We start from the raw sequence: 22,061 nt of genomic DNA, 5'->3' as shown, positions 1-22,061 counted from the left end.
AGGTGGGGAAAGTTTCCCCTGAGGGTGTCCTCCCCATTCCCCCCACACTTACGTCCCCCATTCTCCTACCGTGACCTCCCTTCTTGGTCATGATGTGACATACCTATTCAGTTTCCCCGCTAAATTTAGCTGGGAAATATATAACAGCAATCCCCCTTCCCATTCTTCCCTCTCCCAATCTCTCCTCCCTGCCTCCCCCTTCTAGTGCCCTTCCTCCCCACTTGATTCCCTCTCTCCTCCCTGGTCACGTGAGAGCAAATCAATTTCCTCGTAATTTATAAAAATATAGGTTCTTCCCTCCAGAAAAAGCTGGTCATAGGTTCCTAAAAAAAAAAGTCGCTGCCAATTCTTTTTTTTTTTTTTCGCTTTTTGTTTTGTTTGTTTAAATACGCAAATCCCTTTTAAACTAATCGGATCTTACGATTAATGACACAAGACGACAAAAATAGTAATTGAATGCTTTATTTGCAAAAGTGCAGGGCTCTATAGTGGGACTAAAACCAGCAAAAGCCTAATACACTCTTGCGGCATTCGCCCCTTCGTTAGATAACGCCAAAAAAAAAAAAAAAGTCTACATCGTCTACAGCTTGCATATATTTATTCTTTCCGTCGCGATATAACACGGTAGAAGCCGCACATGCGGCATTCGCCCCTTCGTTAGATAACGCCAAAAAAAAAAAAAAAGTCTACATCGTCTACAGCTTGCATATATTTATTCTTTCCGTCGCGATATAACACGGTAGAAGCCGCACATAAAGAGAGATTAAATAGATGGCAAGTACTAACTAGGAATAGCATGTCAGCGACGTTTGGAGAAGCTATTGTGCCCAGAAAGGAATTTTTTTCATATGAGCATTTCGGGCAAAAGTGTGTAACGTCGTTGACAACTGCCGGTACAACATACACCGAACTATATGGCTGACGAATACAAAGATGCAGTTAATGTCCTGTCTTTTTGTTCGGGGCTGAGACTGTCAGCTCTCCACGAAGGTTCTCTTGCAGCATCTGTGAATGAGGAAAAAAATGAAAGCCGTTTACAATTCCCTGTAACACCGAATTAGAGCGCAGCTCTTGAGGGGAAGGTGCAGAGAGGGGGCTATGCCTTTCCTCCTCTCCTGCTCGCCTCCCATTTAGGGGAAGATATTCCGCAAAATTTGGCGGGGAAATTTTTCCGCTAGATCTAGCGGGGAATTTCTTTCCGCTAGTGGATTAATTTTTCCGCTAAATTTAGCGGGGAATATTTTCCGCTAAATCTAGAGGGGAATTTTTTCCGCTAAATTTAACGGGGAATTTTTTCCGCTAAATTTAGTGGGGAAAATCTTACGCTAGATTCAGCGGGGAAAATTTTCCGTTAAATTTAGTGGGGAAAATTTTCCGCTAGATTTAGCGGGGAAATATTTCCGCTAGATTTAGCGGAGAAATTTTTCCTCCAAATTCAGCGGAAAAAATTTCTCGCTAGATTTGGCGGGGAAATGTTTCCTCTAAATTTAGCGGGACAAATTTTACGCTAGATTTAGCGGGGAAATTTTTCCGCTAAATTTAGCGGGGAAAATTTTACGCTAAATTTAGCAGGGAAAACTTTTCCGCTAAATTTAGCGGGGGAAAATTTCCGCTAGCTTTAGCGGGGAAAAATTTCCGCTAGATTTAGCGGGGAAATTTACCCATCATGCACCGCGCGGTCACGCCAACGGCGACGCCGATGCCGCTGAAGCCGGAAACGGGTGAGAGCTGCGCTCTAAAACAATATTACATAAAGAACAATAAATGGACAGCGTCAGTTGGTGTGACATTTCGATTACTATATTGCGTCGTGATTGAGTTGAAATTTTGGTGATGTTGCGTCGCGCACTATAACATATCTTCTTTTTTTTTCATCAAGCGGTGATTGTTACTTGCCTGCGCACAAACATTGTATAGGCGCCGTGAAGGCAGTCGGGTCGCTGTCAGGGTTCGACGACTGAAAAATCTTGGGCAAACCGCTGGCGAGGACACCAGGTCTCGCGTAAATTACAGTTGATCGACACAGAACAGCTAGCACCCAATGCGTTCTCGCGGACGCACTGCACAAATTGCTTGGTCGCCCCCCACAAACATGGTGTCCATTAATTCTTCACTCGGTAACGTTCTCTTCTACGTGCCGCTTTACGTCCACGCGCAGCATGGCCTTGACGTCGAATGCGTTCCATGCTAACACCCAGGGTGAGATAGTCGGCGCCTACGCATCGACGACGTTCTCTCTCGGGCGCGTTTACGCCGTCGAGCAGTCGCTGCTTGCTCCGGTGTACGCTTCGGCCGCTCCATTGTTGCACGTAAAAGTTTAGAGCGCCGAGGGGACGGGCGACCGGAAGCAAGAAAGAGCAAGGGGGCGAGAAGGGAGATCACATGACCCCCCGCGCAATCGCGATTGGCCGAACGCGCTACGCCTCAACCGCGACTATGATCGGCGAAAGGGCGATCTGGACACGGCGAAAAAGTCTGCAAGAAATCGGGCGGCTGTGATTGGACCGGCGCCAAAATCAATGGACCTTTTCCACATACCGACGGCACCAGGCGGTGGCTGCACGAACTAAAAATCGAGGAAGTGACCTACCTGCGCTACCAATCGATAATGGGAGCTACGCTACCAGTTTTTTCACTCTCTGAGCAGCGGCGCCTGCCCAACGCAACTTTAAAGAGGCGCATCCGTGGTGTCCACCCAAACGTCGTGTTTTCCTTTCCGTCGACGTTCTTTTTTTGTGTAACACAATTATATATATGCTGCAGTTACGTGTTCTACTCGCTGATATACAGCCTTTTTCGGAATTTCCTCGATTTTTCGTTCCGACTTCCGCCGCTTGGCATCGGGCGCTCGCGCGTGCGCAGAACACTTCTCGGAAAAGGTCCATTACGGCGCCGGCTAATCACGGCTGCCAGATTTCTCGCCGACTGTTTCGAAGTGTCCAGATTAGAGCACCTGTACTCGCCCTTTCCCGGCGTTCGTTTTCGCAAACAGGACACTCGCCCAGTACAGCTGCGCTGTAAAAGTCAAAGCTGTTGTATGGATATATTTAGACGTCGGGAAGCTAGTTTGTCTCAAAGGGCGTATACGTGTTGTCAAACTGAAAAACTCATTAGTGATTACAGGAGCGCACGCCGGTTATGACGTTAGTATTAATAATATACGATTTCTGCTCAATAAATGGTGGGGACCGAAAAAAAAAAAAAAAAAAAACCGCAATGTCGGTTTATCAGATTGTCTCCGGATCGTATCAGGCAAACGTAGGGATTGAGCCCAGGATCCCTGGGTTCTGCACCGCGAGCTTACGCTCCATGTTTTCCGAGCTGATAAGGCATCGTTTTTTTTTTTCTGTTTTTTTTTTTTTCTTCTCCGACAACGCATGCAACGCATGCGCGAAGGCGCCGGTGGAGTACTGCGTTAACAAAATGAGGAAAACAATCAATTAAAACTAGAGAGTTCCGATACTTCTGAAGCAAAAGGTGTCAGCGGAGTATCCGGTATTGTTAATTGGGGCAATTTATCAAAACTCCCTAATAACAGAGAACACTGGATTTTGCAGACCTGCCCTATGTCCCGATGCCAAAATAAAGCTGAGAAACAGACATTTCCATAATCTTGGTTTAGCAGTGGGCTAGCTGGCAACGGGAGGGGGGCCTCTCGGTTGTCCCGCGCCCGTCACACTCTTGCGTAATGTTGTTTAATAACTTTCATTTCACACGTGAGCGTTGTGGGTTGTTTGAAAGTCCCGCGCGAGGTCATGTGGCTGTGACGTCATGACCCTATCGACCAATCAGGATTTTCCCGTCACGACGCCACCGACGCCGGTTTTTCTGCGACTCGAGCTCCTTAACGCTGTCGGGTTAGAAACATTACGGAGTTATAATCTACTGCAAGCAGCTGCAGAACCCAGGGATCCTGGGTTCAATCCCCACCCCTGCCCGTTTCGATCTGGATGAGCATCGTACCGGCGTGCGGTCGTGTATCACTACTGCGTTGTGCACGTTAAAGACCCCAGGCTAGCGGTTGTACTGCACTGGCTAAATTGCTCATCTACAGCTGGGAGACTCGTCGCCCCTGTGAGGCAGACCAAGTTCTAGGCTGTATAAACATACACACAACCCAATTTTCTACAGCAAGCAGAGCTTAACCCCTGTGAGGAGCCTTGGTAATATCCTCCCCACCAGTCGCCCACATAGCAGAGGTCACAATAAGAAATTATTTCGATGTTATGCCATCTTTCTTAACTGCTAAGATTGCCCTAGAGAGATGTATTGCTAATTTAATTTGGTATCGGTTAAAAGTTACATACTAGTGTAGGAAGTACTGTAGTATGTTGCAGGTTAAGAGAACCAGGACAGGCCCCTCCCACGAAGCCCTCGACTCGTTGCACTTTGGCAGAACAAACACTGGAGAGCAGACGAGAAAAGAGGAGTCCACTCGCGTCCCCTCCGGCGTTCGAAATGGACGTTTGCAAGTACGGCCTCTGGGCGCCGACATCTTGCTGCTGGTGTGGGTAGATCGTCTGATAGTCAAGCACTGCTAAGGCCGTGGGTACGCTTCAGCAATGCTTGACTATCAGATGATCTACCCACACCAGAAGCAGGATGGCGGCACCAAGAGGCCGCACTTGCATCCTCAGCAATACTCGACTACCAGACGATCCACTCACACAAGCAGCAAAATGACGGCGCCCAGAGGCCGTACTTGAAAACGTCTATAAGCCGACAAGCTGTTTACAAACGAATTAGCGTACTTATGCCCACACCGAGTGTGGACATTGGGCGTGCACGGAAACCAGATTCGCGTTAATGAAGCGCATGCGCTGTGCCTGCCGACAACAGCGCCACCGCAGCAGAGCGACATCAGGGCGGCATGTTGGTGTACTAGTTTGGGGCACCATAAAAGATAGAAGACCACCATTTCAAGAAGAGACAGTAGTCCAATCCATGTACTGCCAGTTTGGTCACGGATAAATAATGCTGATAGATTGTAGATATAGCTGGGTATACCTTCTTTTTGGTTTCGTGCGTCCACTCCGTCTTGGACAGAACGTAGCTGAGCTTCGTCAACGCAGCTTCGGGCGTCATGTCCGAGCCTGGAATCACGCCTGCCTCGAGCAGGGCCTGAAATCAAGCAGGGGCCAGATGAGGCTCTCTCCGTTGCGGATCAAGGTTCAACGACGAGGCGTGTGTTTTCGGGACCAGGAACGGACGTTGTGCTACTGCAGGGTCCCGTACTTTCGGTGTACAACGCAATCACTACACACAGGGCCACCCCGGACAGCCTTCGTGTCAGGTACGCGGGGGACACCCATCGGACGAGCACACCTCTGCCCAAGAGCCACAAGCCTCCGCTCACCTCCATCCTCTGAACTTCCCTACCAACCTCCCCTACTCCTGGGCAAACTGAGCCGCTCCTCCTGCTGACCTACAAAACGAGCTCTGGCCTCTCCTACTTCTTCATGCGCGGGAGATCCTAGACTCTCCGCCATGAACAACCCTCTCCTCCAGTGCGGAAGATTAAGACGGCTCGGACTTGAGCTTTTGAATAAAGTTTTCCTTCTCCTTCTCCTCCTCCTCCTCCTACACTAAACCCGGAAAAATAATTTCCGAGCCGGTTTTAGAAAAATCGGGAAGGAAGTGGGGAGAGGGGGGGGGGGGGGGGTTCACACGGGAAGAAACCTTTATTTGCTACTTTATTTTGTGTTCACGCGCGGAACACAGCTCCCACTGAACAGTCCGCGAAGCAACCACATCCCCTATATTGGTTCTTATCGCGGTACCGGGACGTTTTCCAAGCATTCGGGTCGCGGGCATGTTTCCTGGAGCTTGGGGAATCCCACCCCCGTGTCCCATATTTTCTTCGACATAAGCATCGAAAAACGCCGATATTTTTTTGCCCCACGCCAAAAAATGTACACTGAAAAACGCCGACTCTGTGCGAGAAACAAACCCCGAAAAGACACCCCCCGACTTGGAACAAAACTAAACTGAAAAAAAAAAAGACAAGGTACCATAATTAAAACAGAAAACGTGGCACGTCGATCGTGTAAACCCGCCAAATAGCCTAGGGTGAAAGATAGTTGACTATAATGTCATCGTCCTGCTACTTGAACGTCCCCATTACTACCGATATTGCCACCAGGGCAGCACCCTGACCCTTTCGTTAAATGTGCTGTCTCGTCCTTCAAGTCCAAGAATGCATTATAAGCTCCGTCTCCAGCAAGCGCTCGTTGGTTTCCTTTGGGCTTTGGCTGCGCCTGCGCCCAAGTGCTATAAAAGGCAGGAAACTCACGCGGGTGGCAGAGCATCTATACTGCGCTTAAACTGCCACCGACTACAGAGCCATGTTGCACCATTGCATTGGTTAATGTTTTTCGAGGAGGTAAACATGGGCCAGCGACGACAGCATAATCTTTTGGAACTCACGTTGCCCGTCTCGTAGGCGGGATCCACGGCTCCCTGTGGACATTGTGAGCAGTTGAGCAGAAGGACGCCGCGTTCATTGGCACTGCGGATCTCGTCCATGATGTCAAGGCGAGCTGTCGGCGCGTTCCCAGCTCCATAGGTCTGTAGTACGACTCCCTGCACCGGAGGCCTCAGGAAAGCGTGCACCTGCGTCGGGAAACCTGCGCTGTCAGTCACTCGCGTTACGTCAGTGCAGTTGGTAAAGAAAGCCACCGGCGGCGAACTGTCTGGCGGGAATCCCTCCAAGCCACTCCAGCACTATACATGAGCGGATCACGTAACACTATACCAAGTGTCACTGGATTGACTCCGATGCCTCGTTCGCTTCGGTCCATCGTTAGCGCTGTCCTTGCCGAGTCCAAGGAGGACATGTCTTACGTTGCGACCAACGCCTATCGTGTCTTCAGAGTTTGGTCACATGGTAAGATGGTCGTCCATGTGCAGTGATGTGATTGCTGCGCCATTTGCGCCAAGCTTCGCCGCGGCACTTACCCTGCTACATCTTGCTACATTTCACCAAAATGTAAGGCATTCGCGCCAACATAGCGCCCAAAAGCTTATTTCTCTTTACGGATGCCGATGCTAATCATTTACACTGCCGGATTGTTTCGGTAAGCTCGGGGGAATTTTCAGAACATTCGGCTATCGTTTAGAATAACGTATAGTTTGATTCGGTCTTCGCACTGAACACGACTCGGTACTCGGAAGTTTCGCGACATTCCTTGATGATCGTAGTCTGTTCGAGTGGTTTCGTTAGCTTTGTTAAGTGCGCTTCTCAACGCGTACTGGTGCACTGCAGACGAGCTGCACCCGCGGACTAGACATTGCGATTTTGCGTATGCTTAAAAAGATAGAACTCGGTGAGTGCTGATGTGACAACATCTACCTCGCAGCAAATATGCTTCAATATAAAACTACGGTCACTACCTTATATAATAGACTGTGAGATCCTGGCAGATTTCGATGATTGGTCGCGATTTCTTTTTCTTTTCTTCAAATTCTAAATTTATGGAAGGATGTACTGTGAAAGGGTTGACGAATAAGATTAATGAGGCGGAAGTTGGTTTCGCTGAAGGTTTCATTTTTGTGTTTAGCTAATTACCTCCTGATAGAACCGCAACTTTTTGGGGCGCAGTTAACAAAGTTTAAATTGAAACAATTAACCTTATAGCGTGGACGAATGCTTGGGAATAATATTAATCCGTTGAGCTGTATTTTATATTGTCCACAAGCCGACTTTGCGTCATCATATATCGCTGCATTCAAGATGCTATTCATGTGCCTAATTAAATTACCTTTGCAAATCAATACCCCTCGCGATAGATGCTAAAAGTGATTTCACGGAAGCACTGCGCCTTAGTTGGATAGGCCAACACATGACTCTTGACATAGTATACCTCACAGTGGAATGAATGAGAACGAGAAGTATGCCAGTTCTCCCGGAGCGTTTTCGCTGCTCCAAAATAGACTTTGCTCTAAAAACGCTTCTCGAAACTCGCGCGATCGAATAACATAACTACAGGCGTCCTCTGGTGATGTGGCATCACATTTCGGCTCACTTAGCCTACTTGTCCGTTGCCCTACCTCCTAGTTAAATTTGGGTTGCAAAGTGTCTTTTTTCTTCTTTTTTTTCGATTGTCCATAGCATATCTATTGCTAGAGTTATCAAATAAGCTACACAGCTTTCTAGTGAGTCCAGCTAGTGTCAAAGCATATCGAAGCTCAAAAGCTGCCCATTCCTAAGCACAAACGAAGCCCTTCTTTTTTTCTTTTTTTTTTTAATCTTGATATGAAGAGAGCGTGAGAACAGGTTTCGAAATATGGCGCCTTTCTGAGTGAGAGAAATGTAACCAGCCCAGTGAGATAGCAACTGCAGGTGACACCGTGACCACACGAAGGGACTTGTTTTCGCAAAATGCTCACCACTTCGAGGGTAATGCTGGGGAAGAAACGCAGCAGCCCGACGTTGCGGTTGAGGCGGTCATGTGCTCGGAACAGCTTCGGTGCCGCCGGATCCAACAGGTGCCGTGACTCCAACAAGTTCCACTCGACTGTGTGGAAGATTGACGCAAAAAAGCCTCGACAGTTTTTTGTTGTTGTTTTCAGTGAAAATGTTTGCCGAGAATGAACACATTGCTCCCGATGGTATAATTTTGCGAGTTGCGATAGTTACGGCTGGGCATAATATCTGAAACAGCGTCAGAACTACATAATTTCATTTGTGATACGTCTTGCTACGTCATCCTTGGTGGCATGTAAAGCTTCATTTGAAACTTGACGCTGTAACGCCCACAAAAAGAAAACACAGCTAAAATATTTGAACTATAAAATATATTTACACCACTTTATGAACCTAATAATCATTCTGGATTACAGTAGTGCTTTCCGTGAAATACAACAGTGCTGCCTCCTAAAACGCATAAATTCGCGTCAAGTAAAGACAGCATTTTCCCTTCTTGAAATTTCTAATTCACAAGGCAACCGATTAACGGGTTAAAAAAATTTATCGCCATTAAAACGCATTAATCGATTCATTGAAAGTTTAATCGATCGCATACCTAGCGCTAGATATTTTATGCATAGTATAAGATTAAATCTGATTTCACCAGCAGCTGCGGAGCCCCCTTACTCAAAACCGCCGCTTGGCCCCATGGCAAGAATGCATGGTACACTAAGTCTTTACGGAATTCTTGTTCTGTATCTCACGGAAATTCTATGCTAAGGGGCAAGGGAGGTAAACTCGTTGCATAAAAAGAAATATATCTGGAAAGGGAGGGGTGCTAACTAACGAAAGGCATTTGGCACGCTCCATGCGAAGTACTGAGGATTTATTTTTACCACCCGGAAATCTCTTGACGGTGCATCCGAAATCTCGGTTATATCTGTTGCCTTCTCCGGAATATAATGCACCTTGACCCGGATTCGAACTCACCAACTGGAGGTGAACTTTCGCGTACTTTTGAAGGGCCAGAAGTATACCGGGATTTTGTTCTGCTAGTTTCTGGGCTGGGTTAGCTAAGAAACGAACCATCGTGGAAATGCACCACCGTCTGGGTCGATAATCACCCAAGAGCTCTGGAAAACGGCTATTTAACAGGCATTAATGGCACTAGTAGAGGGCTCGCGCCCATTGGCGATTTGTTGTCAATGTCAATGTGTATGAAGGCGCTAGCCAAGGGCGGATCCAAAACTTTTTTTTTTTTCTTTGGGAAAGGGGGGGGGGGGCGGGAAAATTTGTAAGGATACTATTCTTTCATTCTTCCTTGTGCGCCGGGGGGTCCACCCATGTCAAATTTCCCTCCGAGGTGGGGGAAGGGGGGGGGGAAGTCGACTTTGTTTGGGGGGGGGGGGCGGAATGGCCGCCACCCCCCCCCCCCCCCCCCCACGGATCCGCCCCTGGCGTCAGCTCAAAGAAAACTATAATTTCCCTATCTATCAGATGATAGACAGAATACACATAGTTTTTCGCATATGTAACAGTAACACAAGGTACCCTGCCGTAGCGATCAATCCACCTCTTCACATCAGCAAAGAACGCGTGTTACTTTAGACTTGATTGAACAACTCACTCTCGATATTGATGCCGATGGTGGCTAACGGGCGCAGGTTGAAAGACGCAAAGGCGTCCAGTTGGTCAATACTGAACTTGCTCGTCCGGTTGCCCCTGAACAGTTGGTTGTGGAACATCAGTCCCACCTGGAAGCACAATCGAAGGCAAAGAGCACGTCAAGGTCAACTAAGCACCAACCAACAGTCATGTGGGCCACAAGACACATATGTTGTGGGTGCCATGGCATGACAACCTATTGATGGGACATCACTGAGACCAGGATAGTTCGCTACACTATCGCACATTTCCATGTGTTAGGGATTCGGGAAAGAAACCTTAAATGTCCCTCAGCGAAGCATGATTGCCAATATGAGGATTTTCATCCAGGGGGCTTTTCTACAAACTCTTCTCACGAGCTCTTGCTATTTTCGCGATTTGTTGATCATGGACGCAAATCAGCCCTCGGAAACTACCATCTGTGCCCGCGCGTTACATTGCCATTGCTTCTTAACTATTGGACTCACCTCCGGTATTGTGTAGTTCCCCGCAATGATGAGAGCATTTAGCAAGTTTTCGCGACCGTCGCTGCGTGGCTCAAACACAGGAATCTGCAAAAAGGAAGATGCACGTCTGTGACATATCTGACGAGCCAAACATCTTGTCCCACACTTCAGATTTACTGTTTGTTCTCTCTCTTGTGTGTGTTTTTCTTTTTGGTTTGAGAGAAGAGGGGGGAAAGGGGGTGCATCCGTCTGGTGTACTTCGTTAATCGTTGGCAGAAAAAGTTCGTGTTCCTAACTCCTTGCCCTTGTCTTACTGCAGCGAGTCCAATGATGTTGTGTCACCTCACATTTTTGGAAGGCGCTTCCGACGCGGGTGTCATCGTGTTTAAAGTAGCACTGTCGATTTTCGACTCAGCCATTTCGCCAAGTTCCTCCCGTGCCAGTTTCGAAGCTGCAGATTTTGAAATGGACAGAGGCTATACCTGCAGGGATCGCGATCGTGTACTACAATAATCACTGGTTCGCACTCGTACACCAGACGCTCTATTGCCCCTCTACAACGAAGACATTAAGATGCCACGTTTCAAGACGTGCATATAATGTTAATACCGTATACGCAAACACACTAACATTTTCGCTTAAAAAAATAAAATGAAAAAGCTGCTTGCTGCGCCTGGTTTTAGTAGAGTAGATTGTTGGGCTAGTTGGTTTTGGAACTTGGAATACATTTTAGCGCTCAAAAAACAAGGACAAAGAGACGAGAAACAGACAGCACAGTGCGCCTGGTTTTAGACCCGCGTTTTTTGTTCGTGTTCCCATCATGTCAGAGTGTCGCCTTTCAGAAGTGGAACTTAACTTTATCTGGGGGTCAACAATTATGGTGCATCCACACCACGGGCCTGCAGTGCCAAACGTGGAGCGTGCGTCATTTGAACTGCCCAACACACTCACCTGGGAGCCTGTGATGATTACGGGCTTGCCCAGATTCTCGAACACAAACGACAGAGCTGACGCAGTGTAGGCCATGGTGTCCGTTCCGTGGAGTATCACGAATCCGTCAAAATCCTTGTAGTTTAGCTGGGCCACAATGCACAGATCAGTATTTTGTGGTGTCGATCAAAGGAACATATGTTTAGCGGATCATTTACTTCATATGTTTTATATAATTCCATATCAGTCAACTTTCGTAACATTATGTATTAAGTCAACTCAACTAGGTCAACACAAGTTTATCAACTTCAGAACCTTTAGTATTCATAGTGACGCCTATACAGTTTCTGTTCAGATTTTCTTGGAGGCTACGTGAACAAATAGTTCCAGTCAGGAAGTGACTGACAAACACTAGACCGCCAATTTTAAAGGAGCATAATTCCAGTATTAAAAAATATACTGTGTTGCTAGGTGAGAACGTATAAAAACAAACTGGTTAGGACACATTATAATTTAAACCCTTTATGATGTTGTCTGGTGTAGTTTCCTATTGTTTCAACGCATCAAGCGACCGCGATACGGGCGCCATGTAACGCTCAATATGACAGTAGACCCTTTTCGAAAGACTGCCCTCTGTTGGCAGCTGTGGACTCCCTGTACAATGGCGGACTGAAACCGCAACGTCACGGAACACTTTATTCGTTGGGTTGTATTATAAGGCAAAAATACACCCACAGAAAAAGGTGATGAGCGCAGTGACGTTGCGCTTTCGATGTTGTTTGATTGGCTCGTCGGTTCCTAGCGTTGGCCGCGCTCTGAGGTTCGCTATCTTACGGAATTACTCGCACGTTCCGCGATGTCAGTTGTTCCGCATGGTTCTGACTAGGGGTGTGCAAATAGTGGTTTGAATCGAATAGCGCATAGTTATTCTCGGCTTCTGCACTGTTGAAAGAACCGGCCGTCTTGGCTTTCCCGTGCATTGTCAAAGCTATGAATGACGCAGCTAACGCTATTCGATTCGAACCACTATTCGCACAGCCCTAGTTCTGACCCTCTAATAATCGCCACATCACTTTCGAAAGCGGTCTATACACCAGACTACACTTGACTTCACCGTAACATGGCAAAGAGCGAACGCTACGGCCCCCTCGGGCCAGTCAGAGCGACGGAGGCAAATCACGTGACACGCTTACCGAAGGTACAGGGGGGCGAGAGGTAACCGAAGCAGTAGGAGAACAGGGGAAGACATAAAGCAGCGCGCAAAACAACCAAGACAGGAGAGAAGAAGTACAGAGGAGGAGTGCTTAGCCTGACAACTAAATATTTATTGAAAAACATTCAACGAAGTAAATTAGAAATAAATCACCATCGTGTCAACACGTGTCCAAGTAGATAATCTATTTTTTGTGCCAGCAAACAGAAGTTTGGCTTACGCAGCTGTTTTCCCCGTTTTCATTTATATCGTATGCCTCTAATAACCCTCTGGCTGTCTTATCAGCTCCTCTCCCAATGATCGTGATGTTGTCGAAAGCAGGATGACACAAACAATTGTCGCAGTGCACGGGTAGATGACCCCCCGCTGTTGATCGAAGTCATCAATCATGCTCCCGTGCTCTCATTAATGCACCGGCCCGTTTGTCTCAATGTAGACCTTTCCCCAACTCCGCGTAACCTTACACACCACGCCTATCGCACATCCCACATCTGTTTTATTTTTTTAGCTCTTCCCATTTTTCTCCCTTTTGGCAGAGCGAACGCTGGAGAGGAGGCGACCTCCTTTCCAGCTCTGCTAAAGTGGAAAGAGGTGGGAGGAGTTTCCACTTTATACTCTTAAAGCGAGGGAAAGGATTAGAAATGCTTCCGATAATATATGAATTAAAAGGGGCCCCGGGGGGGGGGGGGGGGGGGGGGGGGGGAGGAGGGGGGGGGGGCATTGGCAGCAGCTGGAGGATGAAAAAAAATTAAAAGTTTAATAAACTGGTGAAGTCAGCAGATTGAAATATTAAAGATTGGTAACATTTTTAACACAAGAAATTGCGGGATAATATAAAGTAAGCCTAAAGCAAAAAAAAAAAAAAAGTTGGTGGGCCTGCGTCGACGTATCGGCAGTAGCACTGCCTTCTTCGGGAGGTGGCCCGACCGACGAGTGGTAGTTTCCTTTATACATTGTTTAAGGGAAAAGGAAATGTTTTTGCGATGACGGCGTCCATAGCAGCACTTCCTTCAGAAGCCTGACAAGGTGAAAATGATATTCCCTGACGCGTCGAGAATAACTTATAAAAGACCCCAAAAGCCTTCGGGATAACCTACTCCACGCAAAATTAGACAAGTTCAGAACTCCAAAACCAACTGGCTGCAATTGAAAGTCCCTTGATGCTTCTTTTTACTAGTAATAGAAACTAATACGAATGACGAAGCACATTTTGTAGGAACAAAATAGCGTCATTCAGTTCAATTTAAAACTTCTGCTTTGCGCGGCCCCATTCGCTTCCTAAAATCTGTACCTTCACGCAGTCGGCGCTTCAAAGAATGTCCCTACTTGTAGGAAACTCTTATCTAGAAACTTTAGCAGCAATCCATGCCAAAAAGCTGACTGCCACAGATGCCGTCAAATGCGCTCCATCCACGCCGTATCAAACACAATTTCACATATTAAAGGAGCTGTGCAACGATATTCAATTGGAATGTTTTTCTCTCTACACGAGCTTACTGGCACACCTGGGACTCAAGGATACTCACACGCAATGCCATTGGCCAAGAAACTCCTTTGTTGCGGTGTAATTTCAAGGACAAAAGCGATCATTTTCATTCAATCTCTCCTTCGCAAAATTTGATGACGTAACTCGGGGATCGCAGTACACCCAAGTGACGATATTTGAATGCGGTTCATAGATTGGACCCGAGCATTGCGTGGGCACTCGACTTGGGCTCGTGACAATTGCTAGCTCGAGAAGCATTCGGGTTGTGACCCGTGTCCAATCGCTGCAACGACGACAACAGCCGAGCCATAACAATGTCTGGAACTCAGCGCGTGTCCTGCGCTTTGCCAACCCCAGCGCGTGGCTATGATCAACACTGGCGGCATATAATCGGCTCCAGATCACGTGGCCGCTTGTTCTGGCTGCGAGTTGAGGGGGTGAACGCTGCTCGTTTTTCTTAAATTTTTTTCTGGGACTTCTATTGCGTGGGGTGAGAAACGAACGCGTGTTTCATAGGTCATTGACGTTAGGGATCCGTTTTAAGCGGTATTTGTGCACAGTACAAAAATTGTTGCATCGCTCCTTTAATATATAGATTTTTTGAAAAAAAAAAAAATGCTGTGAAAGCTACACTTATACGGTTTTAGCAGGTGAGTTATAGGGCCAGGGGGACATTGTAAAGGGGGCTAATCGTAACCATCAGTCGGCTAATTAATTAAAATGTTTTAGTTGGCTTTTTAATTATTGAAGATGAACATATGGTTTCATTTAGAAACTTGATGAGCGTCATCGAAAACTACTAAATCAACTCTTTTTAGAAGGCTATAAAGCAGGGGCAGCATTCTACGGCGTTATAAAGAAGCGCTTAATTTGGCGTTTCTCGATTTCGGTTTCTTATCGGACCGCATCTCTGGATGGATGGATGATGGATGAATCCGGCTGAGCCCTTTGGATCGGGAGATAGCTTGCGCCACCTAGCCATTTTGTTTAACTATTTAAGCTTAGAAGATCCGCTCCGATAAGAAACCGAAATCTAGAAACGCGTCCAAATTAAGCGCTTTTTTAGAACGCCGTAAAATGCTGCCCCTCCTTTATATCCTTTTAAAAAGATTTGATTTAGTAGTTTTCGATGACGCTCGGCAAGTTTCTAATAGCAACCATACGTCCCTTTTCAATCATTAAAAAGTTTAAACAAATGTGTTATACTTAAAACGAAACACCCTGTATATATATACTATACTATACAGGGTGTTTTATATATATATATATATATATATATATATATATATATATATATATATATATATATATATATATATATATATATATATATATATATATATATATATATATATATATATATTTGCCGATTTGTTTTAAAAAAAGCCATGAAAGCCTCACTTATGTGGTTTGTGCGAGTGAGTTATACGCCCGGGGGGACATTATGTGGGTGGCTAATCTTTGCGATAAGTCGGCCAATTAATTAAAATTCTCCAATTAACTCTTTAATTGGTGAAAATAGACATATGGTTCAAATTAAAACTTGCTGAGCGTCCTCCAAAACCCCTTAATCAGTCATTCTTAGAAAGACTTTCCGCACATGAGAAGCGTAGTAGTGCACTAAAGTTACCACTCGTGGAGCAGGTACAAGGCTAGCGGTTTCGGTAAGGCGCCCGTGCAATTTTTCCGTCTCTTATCTAGCCCCAGCCTTGTACCTGCTCCACGAGTGGTAACTTCAGCGCGCTACAGCGCTTCTCACATGCGCAAAGTCTTACTGATTTAAAGGTTTTGGACGACGCTCAGCAAGTTTCTAATTGGAACCATACGTCTATTTTCACAAATTAAAAAGTTAAATAGTGAATTTTAATTAAATAGCCGACTATCGCGCACATTATCCACCCACATAAGGTCCCCCTGGCCGTATAACTCACCTCCACAAGCCGCATTAGTGTAACTTTCACGGTTGTTTTTAAAACAAAACTGCAAGAATAAAAAAAAAAAACGGTATATACTACTGTAAATACCTTGCGCGAGTATTATTTGCGTACCTCAATGTCCTGCGCTATGCATATCCAATCATCCATTGTGGCATTGGAAGAATCGAGGAGGGGGTCGTACTCGTAGATAAAGTACACAACACGCTTGGGGTCGCCGGTCAGCCTACAACATCGAAGAGAGTATCAGGACCCACAAAAAAAGCAACCACTCTGAGAAGATCACAAAATACTTTACTAAAGAGGTATGCTATCGGGTTCGAATGAAATATGGTGCGCACTAAGTTCCGTCACTGTTCGCATTTCATGCAAACCCGACGCTACATCTCACTCCGCGATAGCCAATGACTTTGGCGCTGACAGGCTTTGCGTAGTGTGAGCGGCTCGGTGCGACGCAGCCTCCGGGCTATGCCCTTAGAATAGGAGGGGTGGCTAGCGCCATCTATCGTCGTGGGCATCTCGAGCGCCAGCCGAGACTAGCCGTCTCTGCTGTCTCGGCGGATCTGGTGTCTCGGTGTGCCGGCGGCAGCCCTTTCCCTCGGCGCCGTGTGACTGCGCGATAGAGTGGACAACGCGACGCGAGTACGTTCTTTCGAGTGTGGGAGGCCCACACCGCTAGGGGAGAATTTGGCGGAGTGGAATGCATTTTTTGTTATAGTAAAGTACTTCAAATAATTTTCAACCTCATGTTACGGTTTTCAAATAACTGCTGCACACTTGTTAGAAAAGGACAATCCACAACAAATTCTTATTGATCGAGAAGGTCGTCGTCGTCCTCCTATATTTACATTAAAAAACGTTCTGAGAACAAGTTTTTTTTATTGATCTGGGACGATCAGTGCAATGTGTTAAACCATTTTACCATTTAGTCGATAGTTATCCATCGAAAATTTTCATTTGTCGGACGACTTCTGAGTGGCACGTTTGTGTGTCAATTATTATGTGCATGCTCAAACACGGTCTTTAGAGCTTCGTATAAGCTGTTACGTCAAGGTATTGCTTGTACTGTTCGAAGCCCAAACCAAAGCGTTCAAAATCGGCTATGGTTTACTTTGACAATTCAGAAGTATATCATGTCAATATAACCATATCAATTTCCAATATCTCACCCGTGACCCGGCAGGGTTTCAACAAGAAGAACATAAGGCCGAGTAGATTATGTTCCTCTCGGCGAAATGACACATTCCTTCCGGAACAAGCGAAAACAACACGTGACACATACTGAAAACCAGAGCCCAGAGTTCACTTACGGCAGAACAAGGGGTGGATTCTCGAGTTCGGAAAAATGCGTGTCGATGTACTCTCGGTCGTGAAGCTGGGGAAAGTCCCGGAGTCGCTTTTCCAGAATGCCTGGCATCGGCACCAGCACTGCGTTAGAACAATACACCAATTCAGCATAGAGGGAGGAAACAAACACGAAAATGGATTTTCGCTGAAAAGCAGAGCTTGGAATTCTTAGTCTTTCTAAATGCTTATGCGACGAGAAACTAAGAGAGAAAAGGAAACAACAAAAAAAAAAAAAAAAAAAAACTTTTGGCCTTTTTACTTTGGTGAAGAAAGGAGAGCAGCGGAGCTGTAGCTTCTGTTCTCGGCGGTGGCTTTCCAGGCGAGCGATCTGCTCTTCTTTTGCAAGGGAATCTGAAGCACTCGACGCAGTGGAACTTTATGCGGCGATAGCGGCCTCGCGGCGGTTGCGGGACCATTCGCGCTGCTGCGCACATCGCCGCTCGTTCCACTCCCGCACTTTTGCCTCCGAATAGAGTGCCTTCATACACACGCGCGCTTTTGCTTGAGTGGTGACATCTCAGCCATTTTTCCGCCCAATCGTTTTTTTATGCATTTTGAAGTGCGCGCAATCCGGTGTCACTCAGCTCGAGCGCGTAGCTTTGGCTGATGCATAGACGCCATCTTACCGCCCAAGTCACGCACCGAGTGCGCGAGAGCGTCACGCGCTGGCACATTCCGGACAACAATGGATGTCTTCACCCTGAGACAGACAGACATCTAGGCCATACATGGGTAAATTACTTTCAAAATGTAATTTAATTACAATTACAATTACTTAGCTCCCAAAGTAGTTTAACTACAATTACAATTACTACTACGCGAAAGTAGTTCATTGCAATTACAAATTACTTTTTAAAAGTAATGCAATTACTTTACAATTACTTATTTCTGAGAGTTACCCACTTTGGGCCATATAACTGTAAACGAGTTATATGGCCGCTGTATAAATGCCACGCATTGTACTTTCCTTTTATGAAATTTGTTAAATGGATTATAGAACTTAATAGTTTGAAGTAATGAAGTCCTGCATTCTTATATTCTCAAAAACTAAAAATAAATGGCGACAAAATTCACAGGTGCGATGTGAATCTCCTTAGAGCTTATGCAAACGGTATCTAAGTCAAACCAACAAAAAATAAACTTAAAAATAATACAAGGAAACAAATATGCGGCAGTACGGTATCATAAAACTCACGTATAAATAGCTAATAAGAGAAACTTGTAAACGACGTCAAACATTTAAAGAATACGACAACTTACGAAAACATTTCAGCCACGATGATTCGCTGCCTCTCCCTGTCTGTGGACTTGTAACATGCCGGATGCGGGTAACCGTAGCACGCGAACTGTGGTCGCTTTCACAAAATTAGTGTCACAATAGCAGCAACTCTATTGCCAGGGATTCTGGGTTAATTCACTGCACGCTAACACCGAAAAAGCTCCTGATATAGATAATAAATTTAGGATTGTCATACAGCTAATCATTAGGATAGCAATGATTGTATCGATGTTATGCGTCTCATAAAGAAGACCGATTTGAATTTAGCATGGCAAGAACAACCAAATTACATTGCATTATGCAAATTCATAATGCACTGTAAACGACTTTATTTGTGCGAATTTCGCGATTCGCCTACAATTCGCGAAAAATAAGTCCCGCGAGCAATTCCGGAAAATGTAAACACATTTGAATCTATTGGGCAGGAGATCGAACTATAGGGGGCGCTCTGACCCGTTTGTTTTCCCCACGCTTGGTGTTTACTCAACACAAGGCCTGTGCACATGCCGACAGGCCTTATGGGCATGGCCATGTCATCTTCTACAATAGAGCGCGGGGCGCAGTTTAATGTAAAAAAATACTAACAATCGACGAAGCGACGTTAAGTGCCGGATCTATCCTCAGAGAATGCGAACTTGACCCACTTCGGCTTTTGTGCTGAGCTGGAATCGTGCATGCTGCATTGTTCATGCAGGCCGTAGTGGAAACAAAACAGCCCCTCCTCCCCCTCGCCGGAGAACACGAACTCCAGCCGAACGCTGACGCCGCGTTCGGTTATGTCGGCCGAACGCTGCGTCATTGTATTTGTTGTCCCCATCCGTGTAGTTGTTAGGTTAACCGCTTGGGGCGTCACGGTCTGTCCCCCTCCCCAATAGTGCTACCCCACCGCGTCGCGAAAATTAGAATCCGCGAATTATTCCAGAACTGCGGCCTCTTGGCCGCCTCAATTTCATGATTTACTTGAGCGTGTTGCAGCTGGAAGATATAGACGAGCCATTATTATTATTTTTTTTTTATAACTAAGTATTATTGAAAGTGACAAAAAAGTTGCTAACCTGCAAATGTTTCCGCAAATTGGAGGTCGCCTTCCGGTTTGTTGAATTTGTTATCAGAGACGGTGCGGAGAGTTTTGCACCTCACAATTATATTTTTTACACTGCTGCTAATCTGTTTAAAGAATTTTTCGTAACAAGGCCTCGGCAGCCTTTTCTTTTCCATTGTAGATAAGACTGTTGCAGGTTCTCAATGCAAAGCAGCACTGCGCGCCTCGGAACGGCTCCACAGGCCAGGACGAGAGGACAACGCGTGGAGGGTCATGATAGAGGTGTAAAAACAAAGTGCAAGTCAAGCCCTCTATAAAAAAAAAAAAAAAAGCCTTCAACGAACAACAAATGTAAAAACAAGCTCCCTACAGTCTAAAGCCGCGGTTTGCAAGTTTTGGAATCTCGTCCAATCAGGCTGACGAACGGTTGAAAGGGTTAGGTAGAGCGAACACTAAATAATGAAGATTTATACAAAAAGGCAGACGAGGATTGGGAGAAGGAAGAGCAGTGTAGCAACAACAGTTGGAAGTAAGGCAGGGTGCGTCGTGTTAATGAGACCTGCTGCTTCTTTGCTTCTTCGCCTCGATGTTAGAGTAGCACGACTTACTGTTAGTGGTACCAGCATACGAGATAGAAGAGAAGGACGTAAAAAACTCATAATGAAAAGAGAATAATTTCATGAACAAAAAAGTCCCCAAACTTGACTGAAATATGTAAGTGAATATGCTAGCGGCGAAGACGCGTAAGGAGAACCTCGAACCTCCCCGCCTCGGCCGGATGATGTGATCGGAGCCAACCATCTCGACTTCGACTCCCGATGCCCCTGTGTGGGAATGAGAAATAAGAAAGACCATTAGAAACAGGAGCAACAGCAAGCGAACGAGACGAAGTGTCAGATTCAACTACGACAGGAACAAAAACGGATGCGAATGTAGCCCCCTCATTTATCAAATTATTTCTCAAATTCTTCATTAAATCGTTTTAAAGTCAACAAAATCCTTCATTCCGTTCTATCCCAGCGTCTCTTTCCCATCCCTCTTTTCCCTTTTCTTTTTTTTGAGCAGGTTGGGAGACACTCTCCCCTGTCGCTTTGGCAGTGCTGTCGTCTCCGTGGCCAGGGGGGAAAAGCGCCGCCGCCACAAAATCTTGCAAAAGTAATTGTAATTGTGCCTGAAAGTTAGCAATTACTGACGCTAGAAAGTAATTAAATTACAATTACAATTCCTTTTAGCCAAAAGTAATTATTACAATTACAAATTACCAGGAAAAGTAATTAAATTACAGTAATTTAATTACTGTAATTGAATTACTACCCAAGTATGATCTAGGCACCCTACCTCCGAAGAAAGGTTGCTGCCATCTATGAGCGACGGCGGCAACCAGCTGTCTGGTTTCCGCCGTCGCTCATAGATGGTGGTAGCTGTCCAGAGTTCGGTGTCATCATTTCTTGGCTCTTGAACACAATCCTGGGGAAACTAGCCCTTAACAGCTCCGCTGTAAAAACAAGAATATTTCCATAACCAAAGCATTTAAATTAAATTCTGCTCCTGCTGAGATCTTGCCTTTTTTACGACGTCATGCGTCATATTTCAGGAAACAATGACTTGGGCTCAGCTTAAAATTTCAGTGATAACAAAACTTAATTAAATTACAAATAGCGCTAGGACGAGGACAGACGAAGAAGTGGACAGGACAGGCGCTAACTCACAACTGACGGTTTTATATACAACGTTAAAGAAGAAGGTGAAGGAAGTGTCTGGTGTTGAAAAAAAGAAGAAAAAAACCGTGGGAGACAAATTGAGAATACAAATATTGGATAAAAATTAATAGAAAAAAAAAAAAAAGTTAATAGAAAAAAAAGGTGATCGTCCAAAGGCCGCCGATCAGTGCCTCGTACAGCTTATTTACCTTTTTACATCCAACAGGCACCACAGCCAAAGCTATACCGGCGCGAGCGCATAGACCCACCCGGTGCACCACCTCACGCGCTCACGTGCAAGCGTGATTATGTATAGTGGTTCAAGTACTGAACCTCTTTGTCCGTCAACGCCAAGGATGGTGCGGAGACGCATTTTTCTCCATTGGCTTGTATGGTCTGTGCTTCATAGATTTCCCTGTTCCTCTTTTCTTTAAAACGTCCGATCACTTTTGTGTTTGAAAAGCGAGGCATAGTGTCTAATTGCTTAAGCATGGCGCTAAACAAGTCCTGTGAGCACAGAGCAAAATCAAGCTTCGAATTACAAGTGACTCGTTTGAAAGCTTCGGGGTACCCCTTTCCGGTACTAACTGACATCGCTGAGAAGTTATTGAC

The 22,061-nt window shown here is 45.8% G+C and overlaps 1 protein-coding gene across 1 annotated transcript; it reads right to left on the bottom strand.

Annotated features, from left to right (window-relative positions):
• Positions 1–696: 696 nt before the first annotated feature.
• LOC8040878 (L-asparaginase-like) lies at positions 697–20,528 on the bottom strand. Its single transcript, XM_042286682.1, has 10 exons — positions 20,511–20,528; positions 17,392–17,509; positions 16,196–16,307; positions 11,470–11,595; positions 10,540–10,623; positions 10,035–10,161; positions 8,389–8,516; positions 6,427–6,612; positions 5,008–5,121; positions 697–1,005 (listed from the first exon to the last, which is right to left on the bottom strand). Exons 2-10 carry the CDS (start codon positions 17,496–17,498, stop codon positions 940–942), a joined length of 1,050 nt encoding a protein of 349 aa, XP_042142616.1. The 5' UTR covers positions 17,499–17,509; positions 20,511–20,528; the 3' UTR covers positions 697–939.
• Between the last annotated feature and the right edge of the window lie 1,533 nt (positions 20,529–22,061).

This window comes from Ixodes scapularis, unplaced genomic scaffold, assembly GCF_016920785.2.
Source record: "Ixodes scapularis isolate PalLabHiFi unplaced genomic scaffold, ASM1692078v2 PGA_scaffold8__174_contigs__length_109621045, whole genome shotgun sequence".
In the NCBI taxonomy this organism is placed as follows: domain Eukaryota; kingdom Metazoa; phylum Arthropoda; class Arachnida; order Ixodida; family Ixodidae; genus Ixodes; species Ixodes scapularis.
This window is presented reverse-complemented; position numbering and strand designations above follow the sequence as displayed.

Bases quoted from the DNA above. Each gene is read 5' to 3' on its own strand.
- LOC8040878 (XM_042286682.1), bottom strand. From the start codon at position 17,498: ATGCCAGGCATTCTGGAAAAGCGACTCCGGGACTTTCCCCAGCTTCAC. The intron at 8,517-10,034 runs GTGAGTTGTTCA...TCTTCCACACAG, and splicing joins CATCGGCATCAATATCGAGA to TCGAGTGGAACTTGTTGGAG. The intron at 1,006-5,007 runs GTATACCCAGCT...CCTCATTCACAG, and splicing joins CGCACGAAACCAAAAAGAAG to ATGCTGCAAGAGAACCTTCG.